General features: G+C 38.6%; 1 protein-coding gene across 1 annotated transcript; it reads right to left on the reverse strand.

Moving 5' to 3' along the window:
* Positions 1–23,896: 23,896 nt before the first annotated feature.
* LOC149184673 (alpha/beta-Hydrolases superfamily protein) lies at positions 23,897–25,902 on the reverse strand. Its single transcript, XM_089415411.1, is given in 5 exon segments — positions 23,897–24,167; positions 24,369–24,577; positions 24,717–24,822; positions 24,902–25,239; positions 25,591–25,902. Coding segments are annotated over 5 exon segments (1,236 nt in total).
* Positions 25,903–27,543: the final 1,641 nt, after the last annotated feature.

The following is a 27,543-nucleotide window of genomic DNA, read 5'->3' on the forward strand; positions in this document are numbered from 1 at the left end:
AAATGGAAAACTAAAATCCAAGTCCTACTTTGTGTGATCATAAAAATCTAAGATCTACCAAAAACAATTCTCAATTTTATAACGTTGAAGGCCAAAGGTTTTGTTATGGGTATTCCGGCTACAAACAAACCTAACATATTCCGTTATTATATTTAAGAAATATAAAAAAACAATCGAGAATGTTTTTTAAAATAATATTTAATTATAAACAGACTATTGATGATGATGATGATGGTTAACGTCCACTGAGACCAAACTTTGGTCTATCAGACCTAAAGAAACAAATTATTTAGTTTGGTTTAAGATTTTATTCCTATGCTCAAAAAGCTTGGAGAGAAGCTTCCCGAGCTCACTATAATTTTGACATTGTAAAAGGCTAGGAAGGTCAGTGTTGCGACAAAGATTATGAAACTGAGATCTAATGTGGTTGTACGTAGGGAACTCTAAGAGGAAGTGGTTTTCATCCTCGATGTTCCTATTCTCACAGAGATGGCAAATCCTTTCCATCCACAGTGTTTTAGGAACTGCCCAACGACATGTTTCACTATGGAGCTCATGAGAGTTTGTTCTAATCTTCGCTATATTAATTTTCTTCTTTGAGCTAGTTAAAACAGAGAGATACTTTTGATCTTCTAGGGTGGGGTTGATGACCTTCTTATAATAACTTAATTTTCTTTTAGCTGCTAAATCTTTCTCACACCACATTTTTTCTTTGAACTTAGAAGTAACAATATTTTTAATGTTATTAATGTTTTGCAATGCATCATTCTGGTTCATCTCCCAATGGTTTAACTAGACCCTCGTGTCTTTATACCACCCCGGCTTGAGCCTTAGGTGCTTTTGGTTGGAATTTAAAGCTAGCTTAGGAAGTCTATGATCTCCTATATTATTGAGTTTATGCTTGTACAACAAAAGCCTAGTCATAACTAGGCTCTCAATAGGGGAAATACCTACTTCTATAAGGAGAATAGGATAGGGTGTATTGCTTTTAATTTTCAGGTTATACGTTATAAAACGCTTCTGGATTTGCTCAATCTTTCTCTAGGATTCTCTAGAGATCCTGGAACCCCATACCTCACATCCATATAAAATAACAAGAGTGACTAAAGTTTCAAAGAGGAATATTTTTTGGTAGATCTTATATTAACCATTTCATATAATTTTTTTAATTAAAATAAAAGCAATTTGTAATAATAATAATATTATAAAAATTAATGAAGTTAAAGTGTATAGAATATATTAAAATTGAAAAAATAGAATAAAAATATTCATTAAAATAAATTTAATATTCTTATTTTTATTCATATTAAAATTAATTAATTAAATAAAATTTTAAAAATTAAATTAAAGAATTTTTTAATTAATAATATTTAATGATAAATAAAATTAAAAAAAAAAACAAAAAACTAAAATCCAAGTCTACTTTGTGTGGATCATAAAAATCTAAGATCTCCCAAAAACACTTCTCAATTTTTTTTGATGCTGAAGGCCAAAGGTTTGGTTATGGGTATTCCGGCGACAAACAAACCTAACATATTTTATTTCATTTGAAACGCCACGCTCAAAATATTATTATATTTGTATTTTTCAGCACTACTATGCATCCACCACTTGAGGTTATTCATTAATATAAATATAAATATAAAAGTCAAATCCATTATCCGCAGAAAAAAGGTTGACCCATCTCCCCTAACATGTGAAGTTGTGAAGTTGAATGACGTTGAAGAAACTCAACAATGTCTGTTGGCCAGATGAAGAGTCAATATTAAGTGGAGACTGTTCACTAAATCTTGTTTTGGGGGTTCACACCGTTGAATGCTAGAAGACTTAGTCTGTCTCCCAAGAATGAATCTGCAAAAGAACTGCTACTAAAATCTTGTGTTGCAGAATAAAGTCCCATAGATCCTCACTAATCTATAGTCGGATCCTCACTAATCTATAGTCGGGAAAAGACCTGCCCAGAACCAACATTAAAATATATATACTTTATACTTTTCGCAGAGAAACATTTGCGTTTACTTTAAAGAAAAAGACACTTCAAACCATCACATCTAACAGTGACGTCCTGGAATGAGAATTTCTGCAAAGCTTATTGATTCAAATCTTCTTTTGTAAATATGAAAGTACTCTGGCATCTTATTCCGAAAGTCGATCACTTTGCCGCGAGGTCGCTTAATGAAGTTACACGGTACATTCCAGCCATATCCTTCATCCAGATCAGAAGGTTAATTTTTTTCACAGCTTGTCATGTAAGTATATACCGATGTTTCTTCCTTCATCCAGATCAGAAGGTTAATTTTTTTCACAGCTTGTCATGTAAGTATATACCAATGTTTCTTCCTTCATCCAGATCAGAAGGTTAATTTTTTTCACAGCTTGTCATGTAAGTATATACCAATGTTTCTTCATTGAGATCTGGCGGTTAATTTTTTACACAACTTGTCATCTAGCTATATGTTACTGTTTCTGTTTCCTAAAACAAGGCTCTACTGGTTTCTGTTTCCAATAAGATTTCAATCCTTCGCAATTTTTAAAGATTTTTTTTCTCCATTAGAATCTTAGTTTTTATTTCTGATTTGTTGAACTGTGAAAGTGTGATTTTGAGATTTTGATCATATTTTTCCAAATGCATAAGAACATATGTTTTCAAATTGATACGGTTATTAAAAGAGGTTTTGGAGGTCGGACACTGTGATGGATTACCATATTACTGAATATCCCTTTGGTGAAGCCCATGTAGCTAAACAAAATATTCTCAGGTTCGAATTGACTAATTTCAACGGAATACCAAATTAAGGCTGTTGGATTCAATTTCAAATATAAAGCTTTCATGATGTGCAAGTCCAGCAAACATTCTTGGTAGGAAAAGATGCAGTCCGGATGTATTTACATATAATTTGTATCATTTTATTAAGTTGTTGTTTGAGATAAACTATGTTGTGTATGAGTATTACATTTAATTTATAAAATTAGTTTTAGTTTCTAGAAGAATAAGTTCAGGTTGGTTTTCTAATAAGTTTTAGGTTAGATTTGTTGACTGCTATAATCCTAAAAACAAGAGCTAGTCTTGAATACAAAAGCAGGTTATTGATGAATTCTAGAGTCCAGTATAAATGTGTAAATTATTCACAATCCATTGAAAATTTACTTAATCACTCTCAACATCAGTTGTACATGATAAGATTCCATTCACATCATATTCATATGTTGGTGGTAAGAATTTCTCTATTTAGTTGGCAACATTACTTTGAAGTGGTTGGTTCAAATAATGTGTTAATTTTTTTTTGTCTAGAGAGAATACTTTAATATACTAGAAGTTTTAGTGATTTCCATCAAAATTGACCTCATGTAAGTAAGAACCTAGCCTCTCTGATCCCAGAACTTCAAAGTAATATTTTTGACAAATTAAATATACAATAAAAAAAATATTCATTTACTACCAAGACTAACTTAACTTTGATTCCATAACTTCAAAGTAATATTTTTGACACATTAAATATGCAATAAAAAAACTATTCATTTACTTTTATTGCAACAACTACCACTAATAAATGAATAAAACCCAATCCACCTTTGATCAATGAATGAATAAAAGGAATGAATCCAAAATGCAAAAGTTCTCCTTTTCTAGAAATTTGTAAGACCTTTGGACAGGTAAATAAAACAAGGAATTTTTCTTTTTTCCTTTTTTACGACTAAATGGAAAAAACCAAGATGAATATTTCTTATATTAAATAATTTATTTATTGTTTATCTCTCAAATATATTATTTTGAAATTAAACTTTCTTTTAAATATCTTATTATATTATAGGTAGTCATAAGAATATGCTTCTTTAGATTTATTTAGCCTCCCAATATGTATAGTTATAAGATTTACATTATATTTAGTTATAAGAATATATTAGACAAGGCTTTTCAAAAAATAAGATAAATGGGAAAATAGTTTAACTATTAAAGAAGGGTAAAATATTTAAGGATTTTTAATTGAAATATGCCCAGTCATTCTATAATACTTAATTTATTTTTGTTAGTTGGACTTTAGAAAAAAAGACAAATTGAAAATAAAAATAAAAATTGTTAATACGTTGTTGTATGGCAAGGTTCTATGTGGTGATAGGAATGTAAAGATCTTGTTTGGTAATTACAAACTCTTCAACCTGATTGGTATTTAAAATAGTGAAGTATTTAAATAGTGTTTGCCATATTGTGAACTATAATTGTTTTAATTGATGAGTTTAAAATTTGTAAAAACTTTTATAATAATTCAAATTTGTATAAAACTTAGATACCAACACATGTTCTTGTTGAAAACATACCACTAGAGGTAAATAATTGAGAAAGAAAAAAAAATCATATAAATTAAATGTCTTGTAAAATAAAGATAACTTATCAATTAAGTATATAAGAAGGATATAATATTTTCTTTTTAGTTTTTCCATACTATTCTATATTTCTCTATGTGTGGGGCTGTAGTCATGAATATGGATTCCGTTATGTTTAATTGGGCATGTGGTATTGGAGTAGTCTACCTAGGTTGTAGAATGGCCCGTTTTCTGGCACCGGCCGGAAAATCGTCCGGCTCTAGCCACCGACAATCTTTTCGCCCTCCGCCACCATCCCCTAGCTCCGCCACCCTCCCCTGACAGTCCTGACATTCCCTGCCATTCCCGGACAAAAGTATTATGGCCGGTTTGAAATGGTCACCCAGGCGTGCGCTGCTCACTCACATTACTCTTCGGCGATCTACACGGAACGTTTCGCTTTGAAGCTTGACAAGGCCAGATATCCGTGGTCGATTTCGTCATTTCTCTCGTTGGATGTGTGCAGACATGAGGATTTTAGGCCTGATGTCCTAAAGGTCACAAATTAGTTTTTGATTTTTTATTTCAGGACGTTTTGCGGTTTGATTATGGGTGAAAAACGTGTTTACGCGTTAAATGCTGTGGAAATTGAAAAATTAGGAGCTGTTAATCATTTAATCCTTTAAGTCAGAGAGATATCCCTCTGGCATTAGTTGACGATTCAGGTTGAATACTTCTCAGGGAGTTGACTGCTTTTCACTGCTCGTGTTGTGCGGCATTTCATTCGGCAATCGAAGCTGCAGGATGTCTATGTTGATGGTTTAAGTCTTTTAAGTCAGAGAGATATCGCTCTGGCATTAGTTGACGATTCAGGTTGAATACTTCTCAGGGAGTTGATTGCTTTTCACTGCTCGTGTTGTGCGGCATTTCATTCGGCAATCGAAGCTGCAGGATGTCTATGTTGACGGTTTAAGTCGTCCTTTTAACAGAAACTGCACGAGTCACGGTAAGCCTGCATTTCGTAAATTTTTATGTCTACTCTCGCATACGCTGGAAGAGACTATTTTAGCTTTTGTTTTTTTACTGTTAGCAGTCTGGAAAGTTTGTAAATGAGAAATTGTTGAGAGAAAGCTTGATTGTATAAGTTTTCGTGTCCGCAAATCTGAATAATTTGTGTTTTAGGAAAACGCTTGAGAGGACATTTCAGATAGATACGTTTTGGCTAATTCAGGATTTGGTTTGCAGTTTTCGTTACATTTTGATGGATCTTGTGCATGTATGGCATGCCGAGAAAAAACAAGGGGCTTAAAGAAAGCAACAATTGCATGACGTTTACGAGCCAAAAATAGCCGACACGGAAAGTTAAACTTCAGTTGAGGGAACGATTATAAGAACCTTTATTTTTATTTATTTTTATAAATTTGGCCTGGCAGGTTTTGTATAATTAGGCAAAGTTGTATGGAAGGCATATACAATTTCTGGAGTTGAATTTAAGGATTTCTTCGAGGGAAGTTGGTTCAGAAACACGCCCGAGATTCATTCCCTCAATCTCGTCTGTGAACAAAGGCCTTGTTGGAAGGATTTGAATATTTGCGCCCTAATTTCAGGTGTAGAATTTGGGGGTTGAAGATTTTTCTGAGATAACTTACAGGCGATCCTGAGTTGGGAAGCATCAGGATATTGTGGAGAGGAAACGGGCAATTGTTAGTTTCATAAGGCCTGTCTGAAGTTTGCGATTTCGCTTTAGCCAGATTGCCATAGTTGAAGCAGCAGGGGACTTGGACTTTGCGTGAAAGATTTCCTCTATTGGGATATGGCGTCCTTATCTGGGCTCCTACAGAGGCCATTTGCAGCCATGACAGCTACCGTTGCAGCTGCACTGTATGCAGACGTGCCAGATAAATTGCACAAAAGAAGTGCTCCTACTTTGCAGGATTCAGGTCAGCCGTCTCTTCAAATTCAATCTTCACTGCCAGTTCATGAAACCTCATCCCTCTCTGACTGCACTACATCTTCCTGGTTTTCCTATGTATCTGTTTTTACACCATCGAATATATCAACAATTAAAAAATACTCAATTCTCTCAAAAGTTTCTCCCGTTGAAGGAACAATGCCACACCATCAGGTTGTAGAAACGCCTCTCTTGAATGGGTCATTGAGCCCTTCAGCTTATAACTTGGCATGCAATAAAGACAAGTTTGGTGGACTTGCTTTCAATCATAAGTTTGTGTATAGTCCTTCCAGTCTACTCTTCCCATACCCTATCCTCAATCAGCACTACAACGGGCATTCCTCTTCATTTGCTTCTGTTCCTATTCTCTTCACGCTGTATAAGTCTGCAAATTTGTCATATGGTTTCCCAAATTCATTTTCGTCATCTCAAACTTCAAAATCTACATCTGAAAGCAGTCCTCGTAAGCATTCAGATTTGTCTCCGCATTCAAGATATTTCCATATTTGGCATTTACCAAAGCAGGAGACATATGGTTTTACAAATTCTTCAGAGTGCCTGCTTGAGCATAAGAAGCCAGCAGTCGCAGTGGTTTTGCTTGGATGGTTGGGATCTGGGCAAAAGCATCTTAAAAAGTATGCAGATTGGTACACGTCCAGGGGAATTCACGCAATTACTTTCACAGTTCCTATGAAGGACATTGCCAGTTTCAGGCCAGGAGGAAAAGCAGAGCAGCAACTTGATTTGCTTGTAACACATCTTGCTAATGTTGAAATTTCTAACATTAGAAAGATGGTTTTTACAACAGGTTTAGGTAGGGCCATACAAGTTGTACGATGCACCAAAACAACCACGTTTTTTTTTGTAATTTTTTTTTGTTTTCTCAATGAGATATTTTCCCAATTTGGGGGCCCTTGTTGGAGTATTTTTAATGAAAAGTTGACATTTGAAAGATTTATTTATTTATTTTATTTATTTATTTATTTATTTTTTTGTAGTTTGGAGATTGGAGTTTTTTTTATATTTCCAATTAAATTTCCAACAATGATATTTTATTTTATAAGATAAAAAATTCAATCTAAATTATTTTTTTAGTAAAGAAATCATAAATAATTAATTTACCTAAAATGTTGGAATAAAAATTTTAATCATTAATTTATAACATAACAAAAAACACAATCTATTACATAATATTGAAAGAACACAAAATATGAAACACCAAAACTAAATTCTTTAGAACATAGAATCAAAACAAAACAAATGGACAAATATTACAGTGATACCAAAATTCTATGTTATGTGTATAAATAATAGTAGAAATTTTATATATAAGTTCCAAACTAACCTATTACAAAAAACCTCTCACTTAATCTTGACATAAAATAATAAAAAATGTTATTCATGTGCCCCCGTTCTCCCTAAGAGGACATTTTGCTTGTGCTTCTCGAGGGTATGAGGATTTATTTGAGATAACTTGATGAAATCATTAAATAGAGTTGTGGTGTGCATGTTCTTTCTTATGGAAATGGTACCCATTTTCATAGTATTGTACTACCATTACTACTTACCTCGCACACAACTTGCCATGTGATATGCCTTCTAGTGATTTCTTTCTTTTACCATGTGGTGGGCTATGCTCAGAATGCACAATTTTTTTGTTTTACATTTGGTTCCTAGCCCTTTTCCCTAACATCACATGGGTAGCATTGTCATGAAGGGTAACTTCACTATTTGTTCCCAATTCCGTTTTATAGTATAATTCAAGTTGATAATGTCTTGTTTTCTTCCTCATGCAGATGACAAATAATATCAATTATAATGTCGAATCAATAAAAAATGGGAATTGTTATTGGGTGCAAACTTACTGTCAATGAATCCCTTATGGATTTATAAACTATATCATCATCTTCATCTTCATATTTACAATTGAAAAGATGAATGAAACTCTTTAGATTAAGATGATCCTGTCTCATGTCTTCATCAATGTGAGAGGAAGATTAGAGCCCTTTTTAAAATCCCACATGGGTAGCAAGGCTAACCTACACTGTGTAATCATGACCTTATTATCATAACTAGAAATGAATAAAGACGAACATTCCTACAAAAAAAACGTTGCTTGTAATTTGCGTCAAATATTTAAATTGTTTGTTGTTCCTCTAAACATCTCTACTACAAAATCATTGACACAATCATCTATATCAACATACAAAACCTATTGTGCATGTCTCTTGCAAACAAACAAAGGTAGGTTAAAAGTGATAATGCCAACAAAGTAAGCATAGATTCGACTTAAACCCTACAAAATCCCAACTTCTAGCCTATATAACATTAATTGTTATTTAGGTGTAATGAGTATAGCAAAAATTAAATGTAAACAAATAGCATACCAAAAAATAAATAAAAAGGATTACAACCCTTGCAAAGTAATAGTTCCCTCATGTCCATGGGAGTATGCATATTCTTTTATTTTTTCGAAACCTAAAAGATCACATAACATTGGTAAATAGTGTTGATCATGGTTAAAACATACAAATAAATATTGTGTGTAATCTATGTTCTTTAATTGTAGCTCCACTGGGGATCTAGAGGAAGTAGTTGTTTTTTGTTTTTCCTTCCTTGCCTATGTACAAATATTTCGAGTAACAAAAAAGAAAAAACATGACACAACAATAAGTATTAACAATATTTTTAACCTTAGGGGTGGAAAGTATGGGTGGGGTGCGAGTGCATCCTAGAGGACAACTTGAATTATCCTACTCTTGGAGTCTAGGTAAGACATCCAATAATTAGGTAAAGGTCTGCTCTCATCTTCAAGGAATGTCACATGTTGTCTATCTCCAAATCCATAAATTGATCATTTTGGGGGATTCTTCAGTCATCATTCATCATCTTCATTTGGGCTCCTCCTTGTTAGCTTTGAAACTCAATGCAATTTTCGAAAATGTCCACTCCAGCTTGGTATCTCTAGTGGAATTTCAAGCAAAACATATCCTATGACAACATAATGTTAAGGAAGATTTCCTAGCTAATTGGGAAACTAATTATGAAGCCGATCTCTAGAAGGTTAATGACCAAATATCATGTCTTAAGATTCCCTTAACAAAATGACAAGTGGAATCATGGGATGGAATCAACTGGTAGTTGTGAGGTCATTGTTTATACTCACTCTGTCAATTGGCACGACGATGTTCTTGGCTTCAATCATGAAAAATGCATGGTTCATCTCTCACCCTACAAATGAAGTTATGGAGGATTACATTGAGGAACATGGGAATTTATGGTCTCACATAAATGGATTTGATGTAGATGAGGGGTTGCATGGCAACTCCCCTATGTTTGACCCTCAAGGGGAAGTTAATAAGCAAGTTCTCTCTCTCTAAAGTTGAAATAAAATAATGTTACTTCACAGGGACATTGAGACTTTTTATTTATGATTGAGAATGTGAAATATATTTACTACATCTCCTTCTTGTTGTGTTCTAATATAAAAAACAAACCAACCAAGTGTGGGTTTTGGTCAACACTAACCAAATATGTATAATCATTTTTTTTATAATATAGCCAACATTGTTTATTTATTTTTAGATAATATTTTATTTTTATTTTAAAAGGGACACGTGTCAACTTCACGTTGAGCATATATGGAATCACACATCACCCTCACATTGGGCTGCAGAATGCACATCTTAGCGCAAATAGCATCTCAACATAAGTCCCCAATGTGGTGCTCAAAAGGCACCACGCTAGCAAGCCTGGTTGGGACTCGTTAAGGACAAAGATTTATCATCATTGTTTGTGTGGTTCATTTCATTTAATTTGTGAAGATGGCATTTCCACTTTCTCACCTTCCTTAGCTTTTTTTTTTTGGGTGTCTTCTCTTCCATTGGCCCAAGTAAAGTTCCATTTTCTAATTAGTTCATTCTTGTTTGGGTGTCTTCAGGTCCATTGGCCCAAATAAAGTTCCATTTGCTAATTAGTTCATTCTTGTTTGGGTGTCTTTTGGTCCATTGACCCAAATAAAGTTCCATTTGCTAATTAGTTCATTTTTGTTACAAAATGTAGCTAAGAGGTTTGGCTTCCTTAGGGTGACTAATAACCCTACGGACTCTTCTCACTATAAGTAAAAAGGGCTTTGGTTTCCTTAGAGTGACTAATAAACCCTAGAGCCTCTTCCATTGCTGGGCATAAATAGAAAGAGTTTTGGCTTCCTTAGGGTTTCTATAAGCCCTAGGTCCCATCTTATTCCTCAGTACTCACCAGAAGTTTGCTTTTTTAATGTGTTTACACGATCCAAGCGTTGGCTAAGTTACATACCCTTTCTTTTCAACTCTCTTTGGTTTAAAAGCGTTTAGCTATTTAGTTCTCGTAAAAGAACAAATCAACTTTACTTCCTTTATGCTATTTCATTTGCTACTTAGTTATCAGTCTTTAGAGAAACTTAAGACCTAATCGAACTTGACATCTAGTCCAATAAACCAGAGCCCTGGATCACTCCACTCCCTTTTCCAGTTTTCCTGATTAGGGGCAACTCCAATTCCTGTCCAAACACTCAAGCTTAGGCCTTCCACCTAGTGTTACCATAGTGCTTCATTGGAAACATCACACTATATTAGGGGAAACTCCAATTCCTGTCCAAACACTCAAGCTTAGGCCTTCCACCTAGTGTTACCATAGTGCTTCATTGGAAACATCACACTATATTTTCCGTTGAGCTTGCCTGTACTTTGGCTTACACTAGGTTTTGATTTTGATTTTGGCTTTGTATGTATTTTGAATAGTGTTTATCACTTCACCCAAATTTTCAACTCATGGCTCCGAATAAAATCATCCATGTTAACGAAATTTTGCATTTGCATTCTGAAATCCCAACTGATCCAAGTCCCAAAAGCATGAACTGCATGCTAAATTCGAAAATGCAAAGTTTCAAGTTCAAGTTCATAGTCGTGTTATAGTATTTTCATCAAATAGGATGTAAATATTTGGCTTAAGCAGGCGCTGTTTATCTTTTCTATTATGTTTTATTTGAAAAATGTGTTAATCATAAATTTGAATTGATTTGCAAGTTTGTGTATTGAATAATATATTGAGAGGCAAAATCACTTCCTTGTGTAGGCAAAACAAGCCAACTTCATGGGCACATCAAATAAACAAAATGATTTGGTCCTTTGCAACAATGAACTCACCAGCAAAACAATATCAACCAACTTGATTTTGGTTTTCAATACCTTTACAGTGGTTTGTTATATGAATGTTAGTTTGACAACGAATTAGTAACCTTAGGTAAATGTAAATAGACAGTTGTATACCGAATAAATTAGTTATGTAACGATAGTTGGTGATATAAAACTATCAAATGCCCATGAAATAAAACACGGAGAATCATTGTTCAATAAAAGTTCCTATTAATTCATTCAGTTTCGTGTCTTGGCTATTCAGTTGTTATTCAGTTATTGCTTTATTGTTTTCTTCATTATTTGGGTTTCTTTTTCAACAATTGGTATCAGAGCTCCGAGGGTGGTGAGCCTAGGTGTAAATAATTGGTGCTGCCGGCGTTCTGAGTGAATGGACGTGAAGGCGTGATGTTGTTTCAACTTGCGCTGTAAGAACCGGCGTGACCTGCGCTCAGAAGACAAGACCTGTGTGAGATTTGCTGCGTGAAGCTGTTTCCAGTCCGCGTGAGTGTGTGAAGACCCACCTGCGCTGAGAAGAGGGCGCTGAGAAGAGGCTGAAACTTGCAGTCTTTTGCTCTCTGCGTGAGTTTTTTTGCTTGAAACCTGCAGTTTTTTGCTCTCTGCGTGGTGAGTGGTTGCCAGTCCGCATGAGTGTGTGAAGACCCACCTGCGCTGAGAAGAGGGCGCTGAGAAGAGGCTGAAAGATGCAGTCTTTTTCTCTCTGCATGAGTTTTTTGCTTGAAACCTGCAGTTTTTTTGCTATCTGCGTGGTGAGTGGTTGCCAGAGTATTTTTTTTTGCTCTCTGCATTGCCTGAACCAGCGCTTGCCAGAGTTTTTTGCTCTCTGCGTGAGCGTGAAACCACCTCTGCCTGAGCGTGAAACCCGAGTCTGGAGAAGTCTGGCATAGTCTGGCGAAGTTGGGTGATTGACTGCAGCGTGAAGAGGAACACCACTGCATGAGCAGAGCGTGAAGCGTTGACTGCAGCTCGCCGTGGACCTATTGCTTGCCTGTAGAATTATCTGCCATCAACCATCTGCTGCAAGAAAGCTGAAGTATTACGGATATATGTAGATCCGGGTAATTTATTTTTCCCAGAAGTTTCCCAGAAATTTGTAAAAGGAGGTTTTTTTTATGTGAATTGAAGGAAAGATCTCATATAGTTTTTTGAAGAAACAACAAACAAAGGATTTGAATTTTTTTTTAAAACTATTGAATTGGGGGATTATTTTTTTTAGAAAGACAAACAAAAAAAAGGAAATATAAAACCCTAGAAAGACTGAAACCCTAGGAAGGAGGAAAAATGGCCAAGATGTCGAATGCAAGATTCGAGGTGGAGAAATTCACCTGAAAGAGCAATTTTGCTCTTTGGAAACTGAAGGTTAAGGATCTGCTTGTGCAACAAGGGTTGCACAAGGCATTGGATGGGGCAACTAAGAAACCTACAACCATGACTACTTCAGACTGGGAGGACTTGGATGCTCGAGCTCTCAGTACCATCCGGTTATGCCTAGCGGATGAAGTTCTCTTCAACATTGTTGAAGAGACTACGGCGTCAGGATTGTGGGAAAAACTTGAAAAACTCTATATGAAAAGATCATTAACCAACAGAGTTTATCTAAAATGACAGTTATATAGTCTTCGAATGAAAGAAGGTTCAAATGTTGCAGAACATTTGAATGTTTTTAATACACTAATTTGTCAATTAACAGATATGGAAGTCAAAATACAGGAAGAAGATAAAGCCATAACCTTGCTTTGTTCTCTGTCTGAATCATGGGATCACTTCGTAACTTCAATCAGTTTCAGCTCTGCTGATTCTTTGAAGTTTGAATCAGTCGTGGGAGCTCTTCTGTCTGAAGAAGTACGAAGGAAATCCAGCACTGAAACAACTGCATCAGAAGCCATGGTCGCTAGAGGACACTCAAAGGAAAGAGGAGAAAAACCAAGGGGGTCTTCCAGGTCGAAATCGAAGGGCAAGAAGTGTAAGGCAAAATGTTGGAACTGCGGTAAAGTTGGACACTTGAAGAAGGACTGTTGGAAACGGAAGGAGCCCGAAAACCCGAAGAACGAAGCGAATCAGGCCGATTCAGGTATGGTAGACGAAGTTTTATCTGCTGAAGAATTCTGTATGATAAATGAAACTTCACCTGAATGTAATGTCTCTCAGAGTTTTGATAGTTGGCTGTTAGACTTTGGTGCTTTGCATCACATGTGCCCACATAGAAATTGGTTTACTTCGTATGAAAATGTAAACGATAGTTTTGTGTTTATGGGTAACAATATGTCATGTCAGACTGTTGGGATGGGAGATATCAAGATTAAGATGTATGATAACACAGTTAGGACATTAACTAGTGTTAGACATGTACCTGATTTGAAGAAAAATTTAATCTCTTTGGGAGTGTTGGATTCAGATGGTTATAAGTTTATAGGTCAGGATGGCGTCTTGAAAGTCTTCAAAGGAGCCCTTATGGTTATGAAGGCAGAAAAGGTCGGAAATCTTTACAGGTTAAAAGGAAGTACTCAGGTCAGTGAAGCAGCGGTTGCGTCAGAAAAGGAAGAAGCAGGTACTCGTCTGTGGCATCAGCGTTTGGGTCATATGAGCGAGAAAGGTCTTCATATACTGATGAAACGTAAATCTCTTCCCGGTCTGAAATCCTTGAATTTAGATTTCTGTAAACATTGTGTGTATGGAAAACAGTGTAAACAGAGATTTAAAGTTGGAAATCATAATAGTAAAGATGTTTTAGACTACATTCATTCTGATCTGTGGGGGCCTTCCCCTGTTGTGTCATATGGAGGTGCATTGTATTTTTTAACGTTCATTAATGATTACTCTCATAGAGTTTGGGTCTATATGCTAAAAAGGAAAGCTGATGTATTAAATGTCTTTAAACAATTTAAAGTAATGGTAGAGAAAAGAACAGGCAAATCTATTAAATGTCTAAGAACTGACAATGGTGGTGAGTTCACTTCTGTTGAATTTGAACAATACTGTAAGGATGAGGGCATAGTTAGACACAAAACTGATGTTTATACTCCTAAGCAAAATGGTGTTGCTGAGCGTATGAATCGGACTCTTATGGAAAGAGCCAGAAGCATGATCAGCAATGCTAACTTGCAAAAGGAGTTGTGGGCAGAAGCAATATCTACTGCTTGTTATTTAGTTAACAGATCACCTTCAGTAGCAATTGATTGTAAAATTCCTGAAGAAGTTTGGACAGGTCAGTCTTGTGACTATTCTCATTTGAGGATATTTGGCTGTGATGCTTATTCTCTTATTCCGAAAAATCAGCGTTCAAAATTAGATCCAAATTCGAAATGTTATGTCTTTGTTGGGTATGACTATGCAGTGAAAGGATATAGGTTGTGGGATCCTACATTGCGGAAGATAGTCATTAGTAGAGATGTAACATTTGATGAATCCTCTTTGTTAAAATCAAATGTTGAAAGAATTGAACAGGAACAGGTATCGCCGAGTCAACGAGTTCAGTTGGAGGCTAGATCTTTCTGTGACAGTCGAAAGGAAGGAGAGACTTCTGGAGACAAAGGTGTTGAAGACACAAAGGAAGCCGTTGAAGCTTCTGAACCAGTGCAAGTTTCTGAACCAGTTCAGCAACCAGTCGCTCTGAGAAGGTCTACAATGTTGAGATTGCAACAAGATGATGGAGCTTAGTGAAAAGAGTCGCCTTCACTAAGTGGGCCTGCAGGCTATTTTTTGGCGCAAGTCTATTTTTAGACATATGGATCATGTCTATGGATTGCAGGTTGTTGTTTATGGATGATTGATCAAGTTGGGAAAAAATAGATGGACTTCTATTTTTGATGAAAGTGTGAGTGATCACAGTGTGAGTGATCAAAGTCTATTTTTAGACTGGCTGTCAAAAATAGAAAAGTCAAATATTATTATCTCACAATAATATTTGGACTATAAACTTAATCTTATTCTCTTGGAGCACTTCAGTTTGAGCTACAGAGGTGGCACATGCAGCTGTCAGAAGGAAATACGCTTTTCTTATGAGTCATTTGAGTTGTTGCATGCATGACTTCAGTTAGAACTCAATCAGTTGAGTTTGGTGGAGTTGATTGTGGAGTTGATGGAGTTGTGTTCAGTTTAGCTTTGTTAAACTAGTTGTATTTAGTCTAACTGGCAAATAGACTAGAGATGAGTTGGGTGAATTAGTTATTAATTAATTCACAAGTTATTAACTCATAATACAACTAATGAATACATCAGTTGACTCAGTTGCATGTCAGTGCATGTTCAGTTCAACAGGGACAGGTGGTAGAGAATCAGATTGCTATCAGTTGTGACTATAGTTGTGCACCAGATCTTGCACAATAAAGGGATTGAGTATGCCAATGAGTTTGCTCACGTATTTTCCCACATTATAGCTTGTGCTCACGTCCAACAAAGTGTGAGTGACTATTTTGCAGGTGAAAAACGAGTTTGATGAGCCATTCTCATCAGTTCTTGAGCAGGTATTGAGCAGTGGAGGCAGGCAAGCAGTGGAAGAGATTTGGAGATCAGATCTGAGCTGTATTGTGTGTAACAGAGGTGGAGATACTTGTGAGAAGTATTATGCTATGTAATGTTACATGACTCAATCATTAATATACAGATAGTTGGGGTTTTTAGCGAGATGCTTTCCCCGGGATACATACTGTGTTAATGTGTGAATGCTCTTGATGTTTTATTGTTATTGATGCTGCTATATTGATGATCAACGTAGAGGAGCTTATGTATTGTGTATGTTTTCCGCAATAGTACATGATCAGGATAATCTCCATTGAATATGTGTTAAATTATTCAAAATTTCTACATGGTATCAGAGCTGTTGATCATCAGATCTACTATTCAGGAAGTGTCTACATTCTATTTCTTCAGGCAGAGTCTGTAATTGGGCTAGGTAGCCTCTGGATTCATCCTTCCTTTGGAAGGTGAGATATCCGGTGAATGCCCATACAGTCAATCTCTGTACGAGAAATATTGTGTTCTCATGAATCTTAGATCTGAGGCGGTTGAGTTGGTTGCTGGTGGAATTCGAATTTGCAGCAGTGTTTTCTTGGTGACAACGCAACAATGTCTTTCAACGGATTGCGATTGGAGTATGCTCTTGAGGGTAGCTCAAATTATATTGCATGGAAGGACAGGATGGAGGCAGTATTGGATGATAACGGGCTGAAGGAGTTCATAGATACGGATATCCCAAAGCCTACTGATGCTGCTGAGGTGGAAGTTTGGCAAAAGAAGACAGCAAAATGTCGAAGGATTCTGTTGGAGGGCGTGAAGGATCACATTGTGTCCAGCCTCCATGGAAAGGCTACTCCATATTTGATGTGGAAATCATTAACAGAATTATTCCAAAGCAAGAGCGATCAGAGGAAGCTGGCGCTCAAAGATAAACTCAGAAACATCAAATGCGAGAAGGGTGACAGTATTCCCAAGTATCTCACGAAGTTCACTCAGTGTCGAGATGAGCTGGGAAGTGTGGGGGTTACTGTCGATGATGAGGACTTGGTGAGCTTGGCTCTCCTTGGTCTTCCGAAGAGTTGGCATTCCTATCAGGACTCTGTCAATGGTCAGGAGAAGTTGCCAGGATGGGAAAGACTATGGTCAGATCTTGTGCAGGAAGAGATCAGGCGGAGTACCAGGGACGGATCTTCGTCAAAGGGAGCTGATGAAGAGAATTGTGCTTTGGCTGCCAAAGCAAAGAAAGGGAAGAGCAAGAAAGCTTCTCAGTCTGGTGCGAAAGGCAAGAAGCAGGATATGTCCAAGGTGAAGTGTTTTCATTGTCACCAGCATGGACACTATGCCACAAATTGTCCGCAGAAGAAGAAGAACAAGCAAGCTGCTGGATTTGCAGGGGGAGAGGCCTTAGCTTCTCAGTTTGAGCTTGATTTTTCATTGATCGCATGCTTGGTTTCAAGTGTGATGGGATCAGTGTGGTTCTTGGACAGTGGTGCGTCTTTTCACATGACGGGAGATAGAGATTTGTTCTCTGATCTGGAGGACAAAGATCTTGGAGTGCACATCGAGATGGGCGATGATGGTAGATACAGTGCGACCGGTATCGGTACCATTTCCTTTGAGAGGGAGTCTGGTAAACCCTTTGTATTGAAGGAAGTCATGCATGTTCCAGGATTGAAGAAGAATCTCATCTCAGTGGCGATGTTAGAAGACAAGGGGTATGATGTTGTTTTCAGCGAGGGAAAGGCCTTCCTGCGCAGCAAGACAACCGGTGAGACCCGGAAGATAGGGGTTCGAGTGAGGAACCTTTATCAGTTGCATGTAGATGGATGCGCATCAATGGCAGGCAAGGCAGAAGGATTGGTGAGCCGGGATGATGGCGAGTTGTGGCATAGGAGATTGGGTCACCTTCACCATGGAGCCTTGAAGATACTGCAGCAGATCACTACAGGGCTTCCTAAAGGCACACTTGCACAGTCAGATCAGTGCAAGGGGTGTACTTTGGGGAAGTTTGTGAAAGCCACCTTTCACGAGAAGGATAGTCGCGCCACGACGATCCTTGAGAGAATTCACACAGACGTGTGTGGACCTTTCTCAGTTGCTTCGACAGCAAAACACAGGCATTATGTGATTTTTGTTGATGATTTCTCTCGTAAGTGCTGGATCTTCTTCATGCAGAAGAAGAGCGAGACATATTCAAAGTTCTGTGAATTCAAAGCACTGGTCGAGAAGGAGTCGGGGAAGAAGGTGAAGGCTCTTAGGAGCGATAATGGTGGTGAATACATCTCGGACGACTTCAAGGATTTCTGCAAGGCAGAAGGGATTCGTAGAGAGCTCATAGCTCCCCATAACCCACAGCAGAACGGGGTAGCTGAGCGGAAGAACAGAATGATTATGGGTGCTGCACGGGCAATGTTGCATGATCAGGGCCTACCCCTTCACTTGTGGGCGGAAGCATGCAATACAACAGTTTATGTGCAGAACCGTTGTCCTCATAGGATACTTGGCATGAGTACCCCCGAGGAGGCTTATTCTGGTAAGAAGCCTGATCTTTCTCATTTGAGGATTTTTGGTGCTAACATTTACATGCATGTGACGAAGGATGCCAGGAAGAAGTTGGAGCCGACCGCAGAGGTTGGGATATTTGTGGGGTACACTGATACGCCCCACAACTATCGTGTGTATTTGCCAGACAGTGGTAAAACTGTTGTGCGACGGGATATAAAATTTCAGGAGGAGAAAGTCATGAAGTGTTCGCTTGAGAGGGAGCTACACTTGCATGCAGATGAGGAGCTATTAGTTCCTAAGGATGAGCTTCAGGACGTGGATCAGCCACAGGACGAGGTTCATGGAGTGGAAGAGACCACTCATGCAGCGCCAACCATCAGAGGGCGAAAGCGCTTGACAGAAGCTGAGCGACTGGCTCAAGATGCAGAGAAAGTTGTAGGACCACCTACAGCCCAACGCAGGCAGAGACAGTCACCTGATCGGTACACTAGATACATGGCTCTTATGAGCAAGTGTGTTGTGACTGAGCCATCCTCTTTCGAGGAAGCTGTGGAGGATCCCGCATGGGTAGACGCCATGGTGGAAGAGTATGATTCTATTGTTAGAAACAGTGCATGGGAGATTGTTCCTAGACCGGAAGGGAAATCAGTGGTGGGTTCGAGATGGATCTACAAAGTTAAGCAGGCAGCTGACTGAAGTGTGGAGAAGTACAAGGCAAGATTTGTTGCCCGAGACTTTTCACAGATTGAGGGGATCGATTATGAGAAGACCTTTGCACCTGTCGCAAGGTATTCTTCCATACGGACGATTCTTGCTCTCTCAGCGCAGATGGGATGGCACATTCATCAGATGGATGTGAAGGCTGCGTTCCTCAACGGAGTCATTGAGGAGGAGGTGTACATTGAGCAACCCGAAGGCTTTGAAGTCTTCAGTAGCGAGTCGCATGTGTGCAGGCTCAAGAGAGCGCTGTATGGGTTGAAGCAAGCACCACGTACTTGGTACACACGGATAGACAGCTATTTCACAGGACTTGGATTCTCCAAGAGCGAGGCGGATCCGAACCTATACCAGATTGTGGTGGAGGGTAAGTTGCTTATCATTGTACTGTATGTTGATGATTTGATTCTAATGGGTGATGAGTTGTTGATACTGTCATGCAAGAAGGATCTTGCTACAGAGTTTGAGATGAAGGATTTGGGCCTCCTTCACTATTTCCTGGGATTGGAAATATGGCAGCGCAGTGGTGGACTGTTTGTTTCTCAGGGCAAGTATGCTCGGGAAATACTGGAGAAGTTCAACATGCATGGCTGCAAGCCTGTTGATATTCCTCTTCCTGGAGGTTGGAGGAAGGAGGATGCCACTTCGGGAGAAGAAGTGGATGCCACTGTTTATCGACAGTTGGTGGGGTCACTGATGTATTTGGTCAATACACGACCTGATATATGCTATGCAGTTAACCAGCTTTCACAAGCTATGGTTAAGCCTACCAAGCTCTTCTGGAAGGCGGGCAAGCATTTATTGCGCTACTTGAGAGGCACATCGGGATATGGTTTGTGGTACAGACAGGAGGATGAGGTGAAGCTATGTGGCTTCACGGATGCAGATTGGGCAGGGAGCCCAACGGACAGAAAGAGCACATCAGAAGGGGTATTCAGTATCGGATCGACAGCAGTTTCTTGGTACACCAGGAAACAGAGATCCGTGGCACTCAGTTCAGCGGAGGCCGAGTATATGGCAGCAAGTTTGGCTGCATGCGAGGCTATATGGATGAGGAAGATCCTAGTTGGTTTGTTCGGTTCTCATTTGGATCCTACTGTGATTTACTGTGATAACCAGAATTGCATTAAACTCTCGGCTAATCCTGTATTTCATGATAGATCTAAACATATTGACATCAGGTACCATCATATCAGAGATTGTGTGCAGCGGAGAATCATGTTACTTTCATACATTCCAACGGAGGATCAGGATACTGATATTCTGACAAAGGATCTCACCAGGAGAAAATTCGAGTACCACCGAGGCAGGATAGGGGTTGCTGATAATCCATATCTTGTCGAGAGGGAGTGTTGAGATTGCAACAAGATGATGGAGCTTAGTGAAAAGAGTCGCCTTCACTAAGTGGGCCCGCAGGCTATTTTTTGGCGCAAGTCTATTTTTTAGACTATGTCTATTTTTAGACATATGGATCATGTCTATGGATTGCAGGTTGCTGTTTATGGATGATTGATCAAGTTGGGAAAAAATAGATGGACTTCTATTTTTGATGAAAGTGTGAGTGATCACAGTGTGAGTGATCAAAGTTTATTTTTAGACTGGATGTCAAAAATAGAAAAGTCAAATATTATTATCTCACAATAATATTTGGACTATAAACTTAATCTTATTCTCTTGGAGCACTTCAGTTTGAGCTACAGAGGTGGCACATGCAGCTGTCAGAAGGAAATACGCTTTTCTTATGAGTCAGTTGAGTTGTTGCATGCATGACTTCAGTTAGAACTCAATCAGTTGAGTTTGGTGGAGTTGATTGTGGAGTTGATGGAGTTGTGTTCAGTTTAGCTTTGTTAAACTAGTTGTATTTAGTCTAACTAGCAAATAGACTAGAGATGAGTTGGGTGAATTAGTTATTAATGAATTCACAAGTTATTAACTCATAATACAACTAATGAATACATCAGTTAACTCAGTTGCATGTCAGTGCATGTTCAGTTCAATAGGGACAGGTGGTAGAGAATCAGATTGCTATCAGTTGTGACTATAGTTGTGCACCAGATCTTGCACAATAAAGGGATTGAGTATGCCAATGAGTTTTCTCACGTATTTTCCCACATTATAGCTTGTGCTCACGTCCAACAAAGTGTGAGTGACTATTTTGCAGGTGAAAAAAGAGTTTGGTGAGCCATTCTCATCAGTTCTTGAGCAGGTATTGAGCAGTGGAGGCAGGCAAGCAGTGGAAGAGATTTGGAGATCAGATCTGAGCTGTATTGTGTGTAACAGAGGTGGAGATACTTGTGAGAAGTATTATGCTGTGTAATGTTACATGACTCAATCATTAATATACAGATAGTTGGGGTTTTTAGTGAGATGCTTTCCCTGGGATACATACTGTGTTGATGTGTGAATGCTCTTGATGTTTTATTGTTATTGATGCTGCTATATTGATGATCAACGTAGAGGAGCTTATGTATTGTGTATGTTTTCCGCAATAGTACATGATCAGGATAATCTCCATTGAATATGTGTTAAATTATTCAAAATTTCTACATACAAGGGTAAGGAAAACTCCCAAAAGGTATGAAGATTCTGCTTCATCTGTTGCTTTGGTTACTGAAGATGGGGAACCTTCTTGTTATCAGGAAGCAGTAGATGATACAGATAGCGAGAAATGGAAAATGGCTATGGAAGAAGAAATGGACTCCTTAGCCAAAAATAATACTTGGGATCTTGTAGAGTTTCCTGAAGGGAGAAGTGTTGTTGGATGTAAATGGGTCTTCAAGCTGAAACAGAAAGTTGATGGTAGTATTGAAAGGTATAAGGCGCGAATGGTAGCAAAAGGGTATTCTCAGGTTGAAGGTATAGACTTTCATGAGATTTTTTCTCCAGTTGTAAAACTTGTTTCTATACGTGCTGTGTTGGCACTAACTGCGTTGCTTAATCTTGAGTTAGAACAGTTAGATGTTAAAACAACTTTTCTACATGGTGATTTGAATGAAGAGATATATATGGAACAACCATAAGGTTTTGTACGAGGTCACAGCAGAAGATTAGTTTGCAAGCTCAGGAAATCATTGTATGGTCTGAGGCAGTCTCCCAGACAATGGTACAAGAAGTTTGATTCCTTCATGGTGAGCCAGAAATTTATAAGAAGTGAGTACGATCATTGTTTGTACTTCAAAAGTTTCAATGGCATATTCATTATCTTAGCTTTGTATGTTGACGATATGCTTATTGCAAACAAAAGCATGGAAGAGATCAACAAGTTAAAGGCTCAACTCTCTAGGACGTTTGATATGAAGGATCTTGGAGCAGCAAAACATATCTTGGGCATGGAGATACACAAAAACAGGAAAAATGGTAAGCTTTGGTTGTCACAGCAGAAGTATGTGGAGAAGGTACTTGAAAAGTTCTCTATGAATAATGTGAACCCTGTTAATGTTCCTTTAGCTTCCCATTTTAAGCTTTCTTCAGTTTTGAGTCCTAGAGCTGATGAAGAAAAGCAATATATGTCTCATGTACCATATGCAAACGCTGTAGGCAACTTAATGTATGCGATGGTATCTACAAGACCTGACATTTCACATGCAGTTGGAGTTGTCAGCAGGTTCATGGCAAATCCAGGTAAAGAACATTGGTAAGCAGTGAAATGGGTGCTTCGATATCTAAGAGGCACAAGTGACCATTGCATCGTCTTTAACGGTAGTGAAGGATTAGTCTGCGGATATGTAGATGCTGACTATGCAGGTGATTTGGACAAAAGAAGATCTACTACAGGTTATGTCTTTACTCTTGCAGGTGGAGCAATTAGTTGGATGTCAAAGCTTCAAGAAATAGTTGCATTGTCCACTACCGAAGCCAAATATATTGCTGCTTCAGATGCTAGTAAATAAGCAATTTGGTTAAAGGGTCTGCTCGATGAAATTGGAAGAACGCAGGAGAAAGTGAATGTACTTTGTGACAGTCAAAGTGCTATTCACTTGGCTACAAACCCTGCCTATCACAGCAGAACCAAGCACATTGATGTAAGGTATCATTTTATGAGACATGTGATCGATGGCGGAAAAGTAGCTCTTAAAAAGGTCCATACACGAGAAAATTGTGCAGACATATTCACAAAGCCAGTTACAATAGAGAAGCTGCGGTGGTGTTTAGCTTCTCTTGGCTTGCAGGAAAGATGATGAATGGGAAAATTGTTGTCAAGGTGGAGTTTGTTAGTTTGACAACGAATTAGTAACCTTAGGTAAATGTAAATAGACAGTTGTATACCGAATAAATTAGTTATGTAACGATAGTTGGTGGTATAAAACTATCAAATTCCCATGAAATAAAACACGGAGAATCATTGTTCAATAAAAGTTCCTATTAATTCATTCAGTTTCATGTCTTGGCTATTCAGTTGTTATTCAGTTATTGCTTTATTGTTTTCTTCATTATTTGGGTTTCTTCTTCAACAATGAATAGTAGGACCTCAAATTTGAACAATTGAAATGGATGGAGACCTCACTCTTAGTCTCTTACAATTGAATTAAAGAATGCAATAAATTGTATACAAGGCGTATTGTGATACTAACTGGACCACATTTGCTTCATGCTGTCAAACGCATCGAAGGTGCATACAGATCCACTGCCAATTCCTGATGCCTTGACAGAGCACCATGCTAAATGTGAAAATCGATTTTGTGATTCTTCCAACAATTCATTCTGTCGGGGGCCTGATATCCTCGAGACCTGTTAATGATTTATATCACTTCTGTGATGGTCTTGTATCACGCATTTATCTTTTGATACATTCATAACAAGGTAGGCATTCCTCCAAGAAGCTGCCTAGTTGAGCATTATATAGATCTGGGAATTTTCGAAAATGGTCCACATGGGGTGACAATACAAAATTACAAGCCCTAACTTTGTATCCTGCTTTCTTTTGCTTTGCAATGAATGCCTCTATAGAGTCAGCAGGAATAACCCTATCAGCAGAACTGTAAATGTATAGCTGAGGGCACTGTGGTTGTTGATGTGATAAAATTATGACCACATCGGAAAGCCTCCTATTATGGACAAGAAACAGAACGAGTTAAATATAACAAACCTGATCAAAGCAAACTTTATTTAAATTTTAGACTATTGTCATCATACAATAGGCTCTAGCCAAGAAAAGGATGTTAGAAAGGAAATTTATTGACCAAAATATTTAAAACCCTGTTGAAAGACATATATGCGAACCACTCTAGGTAAAACTATATAAATACCTGTCAACATAGGGCAGCTTGAAAAATAGTCTGAAAAAGTTCTCTAACATTACAAGTAAAGTTGTCTCTGTAACATCAGGCTTTAGCTCACTTGAATGAGCTTCATCAAAGCCCAATAGTTCTGCACTCCCTTCGCTTCCCTTTATTAGTCCCTTTGTCGCAACACTCTGCTTCTTTAACAGGGCAGCAGAAAAACCTGCAACCCAAACCTGAAACAAGAGACAACACACAGCGAGACTTGAATCTAACTAATAGCCAAAAAAAACCCCTATAACCAGGTTGACTTTGAAATATTCAATAATAAAGTGCAGGGATTGAAGGATCCAGTAATATATGGTATATACAGACCTCAGGATCGGGTGTTGCAACAGGAGCAGAGTCCACCACACATCCCTTGATTTTATCTATGAGAGTATGATCACAAGCCGAAAACTTCTCAAGCATAACTCCATAACTGCTCAAGGCACAAAATATTGCATCTGGTGAAGATGTAGTACTTTTAAGAAATTCATATTGAATGTGGAGAAAATAACTAAAAGGAGTATACTCATGTCAGCCAACCAGTATTGCTAAAAGTATGAAATATTAGGTACTTCTCTCTGGAATCTTTATTGTCTTCCTTCATCCAATGAGCTAGATGTGTTACAAGCAAATCAAGTTGCTACTCTGCTTTTCCTCCTGGCCTGAAATTGGCAATGTCCTTCATAGGAACTGTGAAAATAATTACGTGAATTCCCCTAGACGTGTACCAATATGCATACCTTTTAAGATGCTTTTGCCCAGATCCCAACCATCCAAGCAAAACCGCTGCGACTGCTGGCTTCTTATGCTCAAGCAGGCACTCTGAAGAATTTGTAAAACCATATGTCTCCTGCTTTGGTAAATGCCAAATATGGAAATATCTTGAATGCGGAGACAAATCTGAATGCTTACGAGGACTGCTTTCAGATGTAGATTTTGAAGTTTGAGATGACGAAAATGAATTTGGGAAACCATATGAAAAATTTGCAGACTTATACAGCGTGAAGAGAATAGGAACAAAAGCAAATGAAGAGGAATGTCCGTTGTAGTGCTAATTGAGGATAGGGTATGGGAAGAGTAGACTGGAAGGACTATACACAAACTTATGATTGAAAGCAAGTCCACCAAACTTGTCTTTATTGCATGCCAAGTTATAAGCTGAAGGGCTCAATGACCCATTCAAGAGAGGTGTTTCTACAACCTGATGGTGTGGCATTGTTCCTTCAACGGGAGAAACTTTTGAGAGAATTGAGTATTTTTTAATTGTTGATATATTCGATGGTGTAAGAACAGATACATAGGAAAACCAGGAAGATGTAGTGCAGTCAGAGAGGGATGAGGTTTCATGAACTGGCAGTGAAGATTGAATTTGAAGAGACGGCTGACCTGAATCCTGCAAAGTAGGAGCACTTCTTCTGTGCAATTTATCTGGCACGTCTGCATACAGTGCAGCTGCAACGGTAGCTGTCATGGCTGCAAATGGCCTTTGTAGGAGCCCAGATAAGGACGCCATATCCCAATAGAGGAAATCTTTCGCGCAAAGTCCAAGTCCCCTGCTGCTTCAACTATGGCAATCTGGCTAAAGCGAAATTGCAAACTTCAGACAGGCCTTATGAAACTAAAAATTGCCCATTTCCTCCCCACAATATCCTGATGCTTCCCAACTTAGGATCGCCTGTAAGTTATCTCAGAAAAATCTTCAACCCCCAAATTCTACACCTGAAATTAGGGCCCAAATATTCAAATCCTTCCAACAAGGCCTTTGTTCACATACTAGATCAAGGGAATGAACCGCGGGCGTGTTTCTGAACCAACTTCACTCGAAGAAATCCTTAAATTCAGCTCCAGAAATTGTATATGCCTTCCATACAACTTTTCCTAATTATACAAAACCTGCCAGGCCAAATTTATAAAAATAAATAAAAATAAAGGTTCTTATAATCGTTCCCTCAACTGATTATACATCTCTCGAACTCGGTATTTTTCTATGAGTTACGGCACGATGCGATGAGGCTTTCGGGATGAGCTAGGGTTCTGAGGACGAAACCCTCGACGGTGCAGATAGCACAGCGGATCGGATTCAGGCTCTGCACAAGAATCTCTGCAGCGTGACAGCGCTGAAGGGGATCAGCGAAGGACAATGGCTCCGCCTCAGGGGGGGGCGTCAAAGCCCTCCCCCTCAGGACACAGCCCAGGACCTGAGGTCATCTTTGGGTCAGTTGATCCGGACATTCTCAGCAAAGGGAAGAAGCAACAGGGAAATGACAATGATCCACCAGAAGAACAAGAGACTCAGGCGAATAACCCGAAGGTCACCTCATCTACCTGTCGACCGGTAGCCAAGGAAAGGCCGCGAATAGAACTGCCCGGAGATAAGATCGACAGCAGGATCGAGTTTATGAAAGACCATGCAATCATTGGAAAATTCATAGGGTTTTGGCCAACTGAACGGGCCTTAAATGGTTGGATTGCAGCAAAGTGGAAGCCTAAGGGAGATGTCACTCTCCAGCTGGGGCCGAAGGGCTTCTTCACCGCCATCTTCTTTTGCCTGGAAGACAAATACAGGATCCTGGGAGGAGGTCCGTATTTCTTCAACTCGGCAGGTCTCTACATCAGGGACTGGATGCCCAGATTTAACCCTGACAAGGAAGATCTCACTTGGGCACCTGTCTGGATCAGATTATACTCACTCCCCGATGAATACTGGGAAGAAGACTGTCTAATGGGCATAGGAAATGGGGTGGGACAATACATCAGGGCAGCAGAAGAAACAAAAACCCGTAAGTATATCTCATATGCAAGAATATGTGTATTTATTCGACTGAATGAAGCTCTTCCTGAGTCAGTAACCCTTGCCCATCGCGACGAGGAGTGGATCCAGCCTCTCGATTATGAGCATGTGCCTTTCAGGTGCAGGAGATGCCATGCACTAGGGCATCTGTTTCGGGATTGCCCTCTCAATGTCAAAGCCAGCTCTCCTGAATCTTCTGAATCCCCATCTCAGGATGGCTTCACCAAAGTCTCAAATAGAAAGCGCTCGCATAAAAAGCCTCAGAATGGGTCCAAACCCCAGCCTTCCAAACCCCAACATCCTGCTTCCAAGAACAGCTTTGAGTCTCTAGGCGATTTATCAGATGATCAGCCCATTGATACT

This window comes from Pinus tabuliformis, chromosome 3_2, assembly GCF_031772625.1.
Source record: "Pinus tabuliformis cultivar Carrire ecotype Pingquan chromosome 3_2, CPIR1, whole genome shotgun sequence".
Taxonomy (NCBI): Eukaryota; Viridiplantae; Streptophyta; class Pinopsida; order Pinales; family Pinaceae; genus Pinus; species Pinus tabuliformis.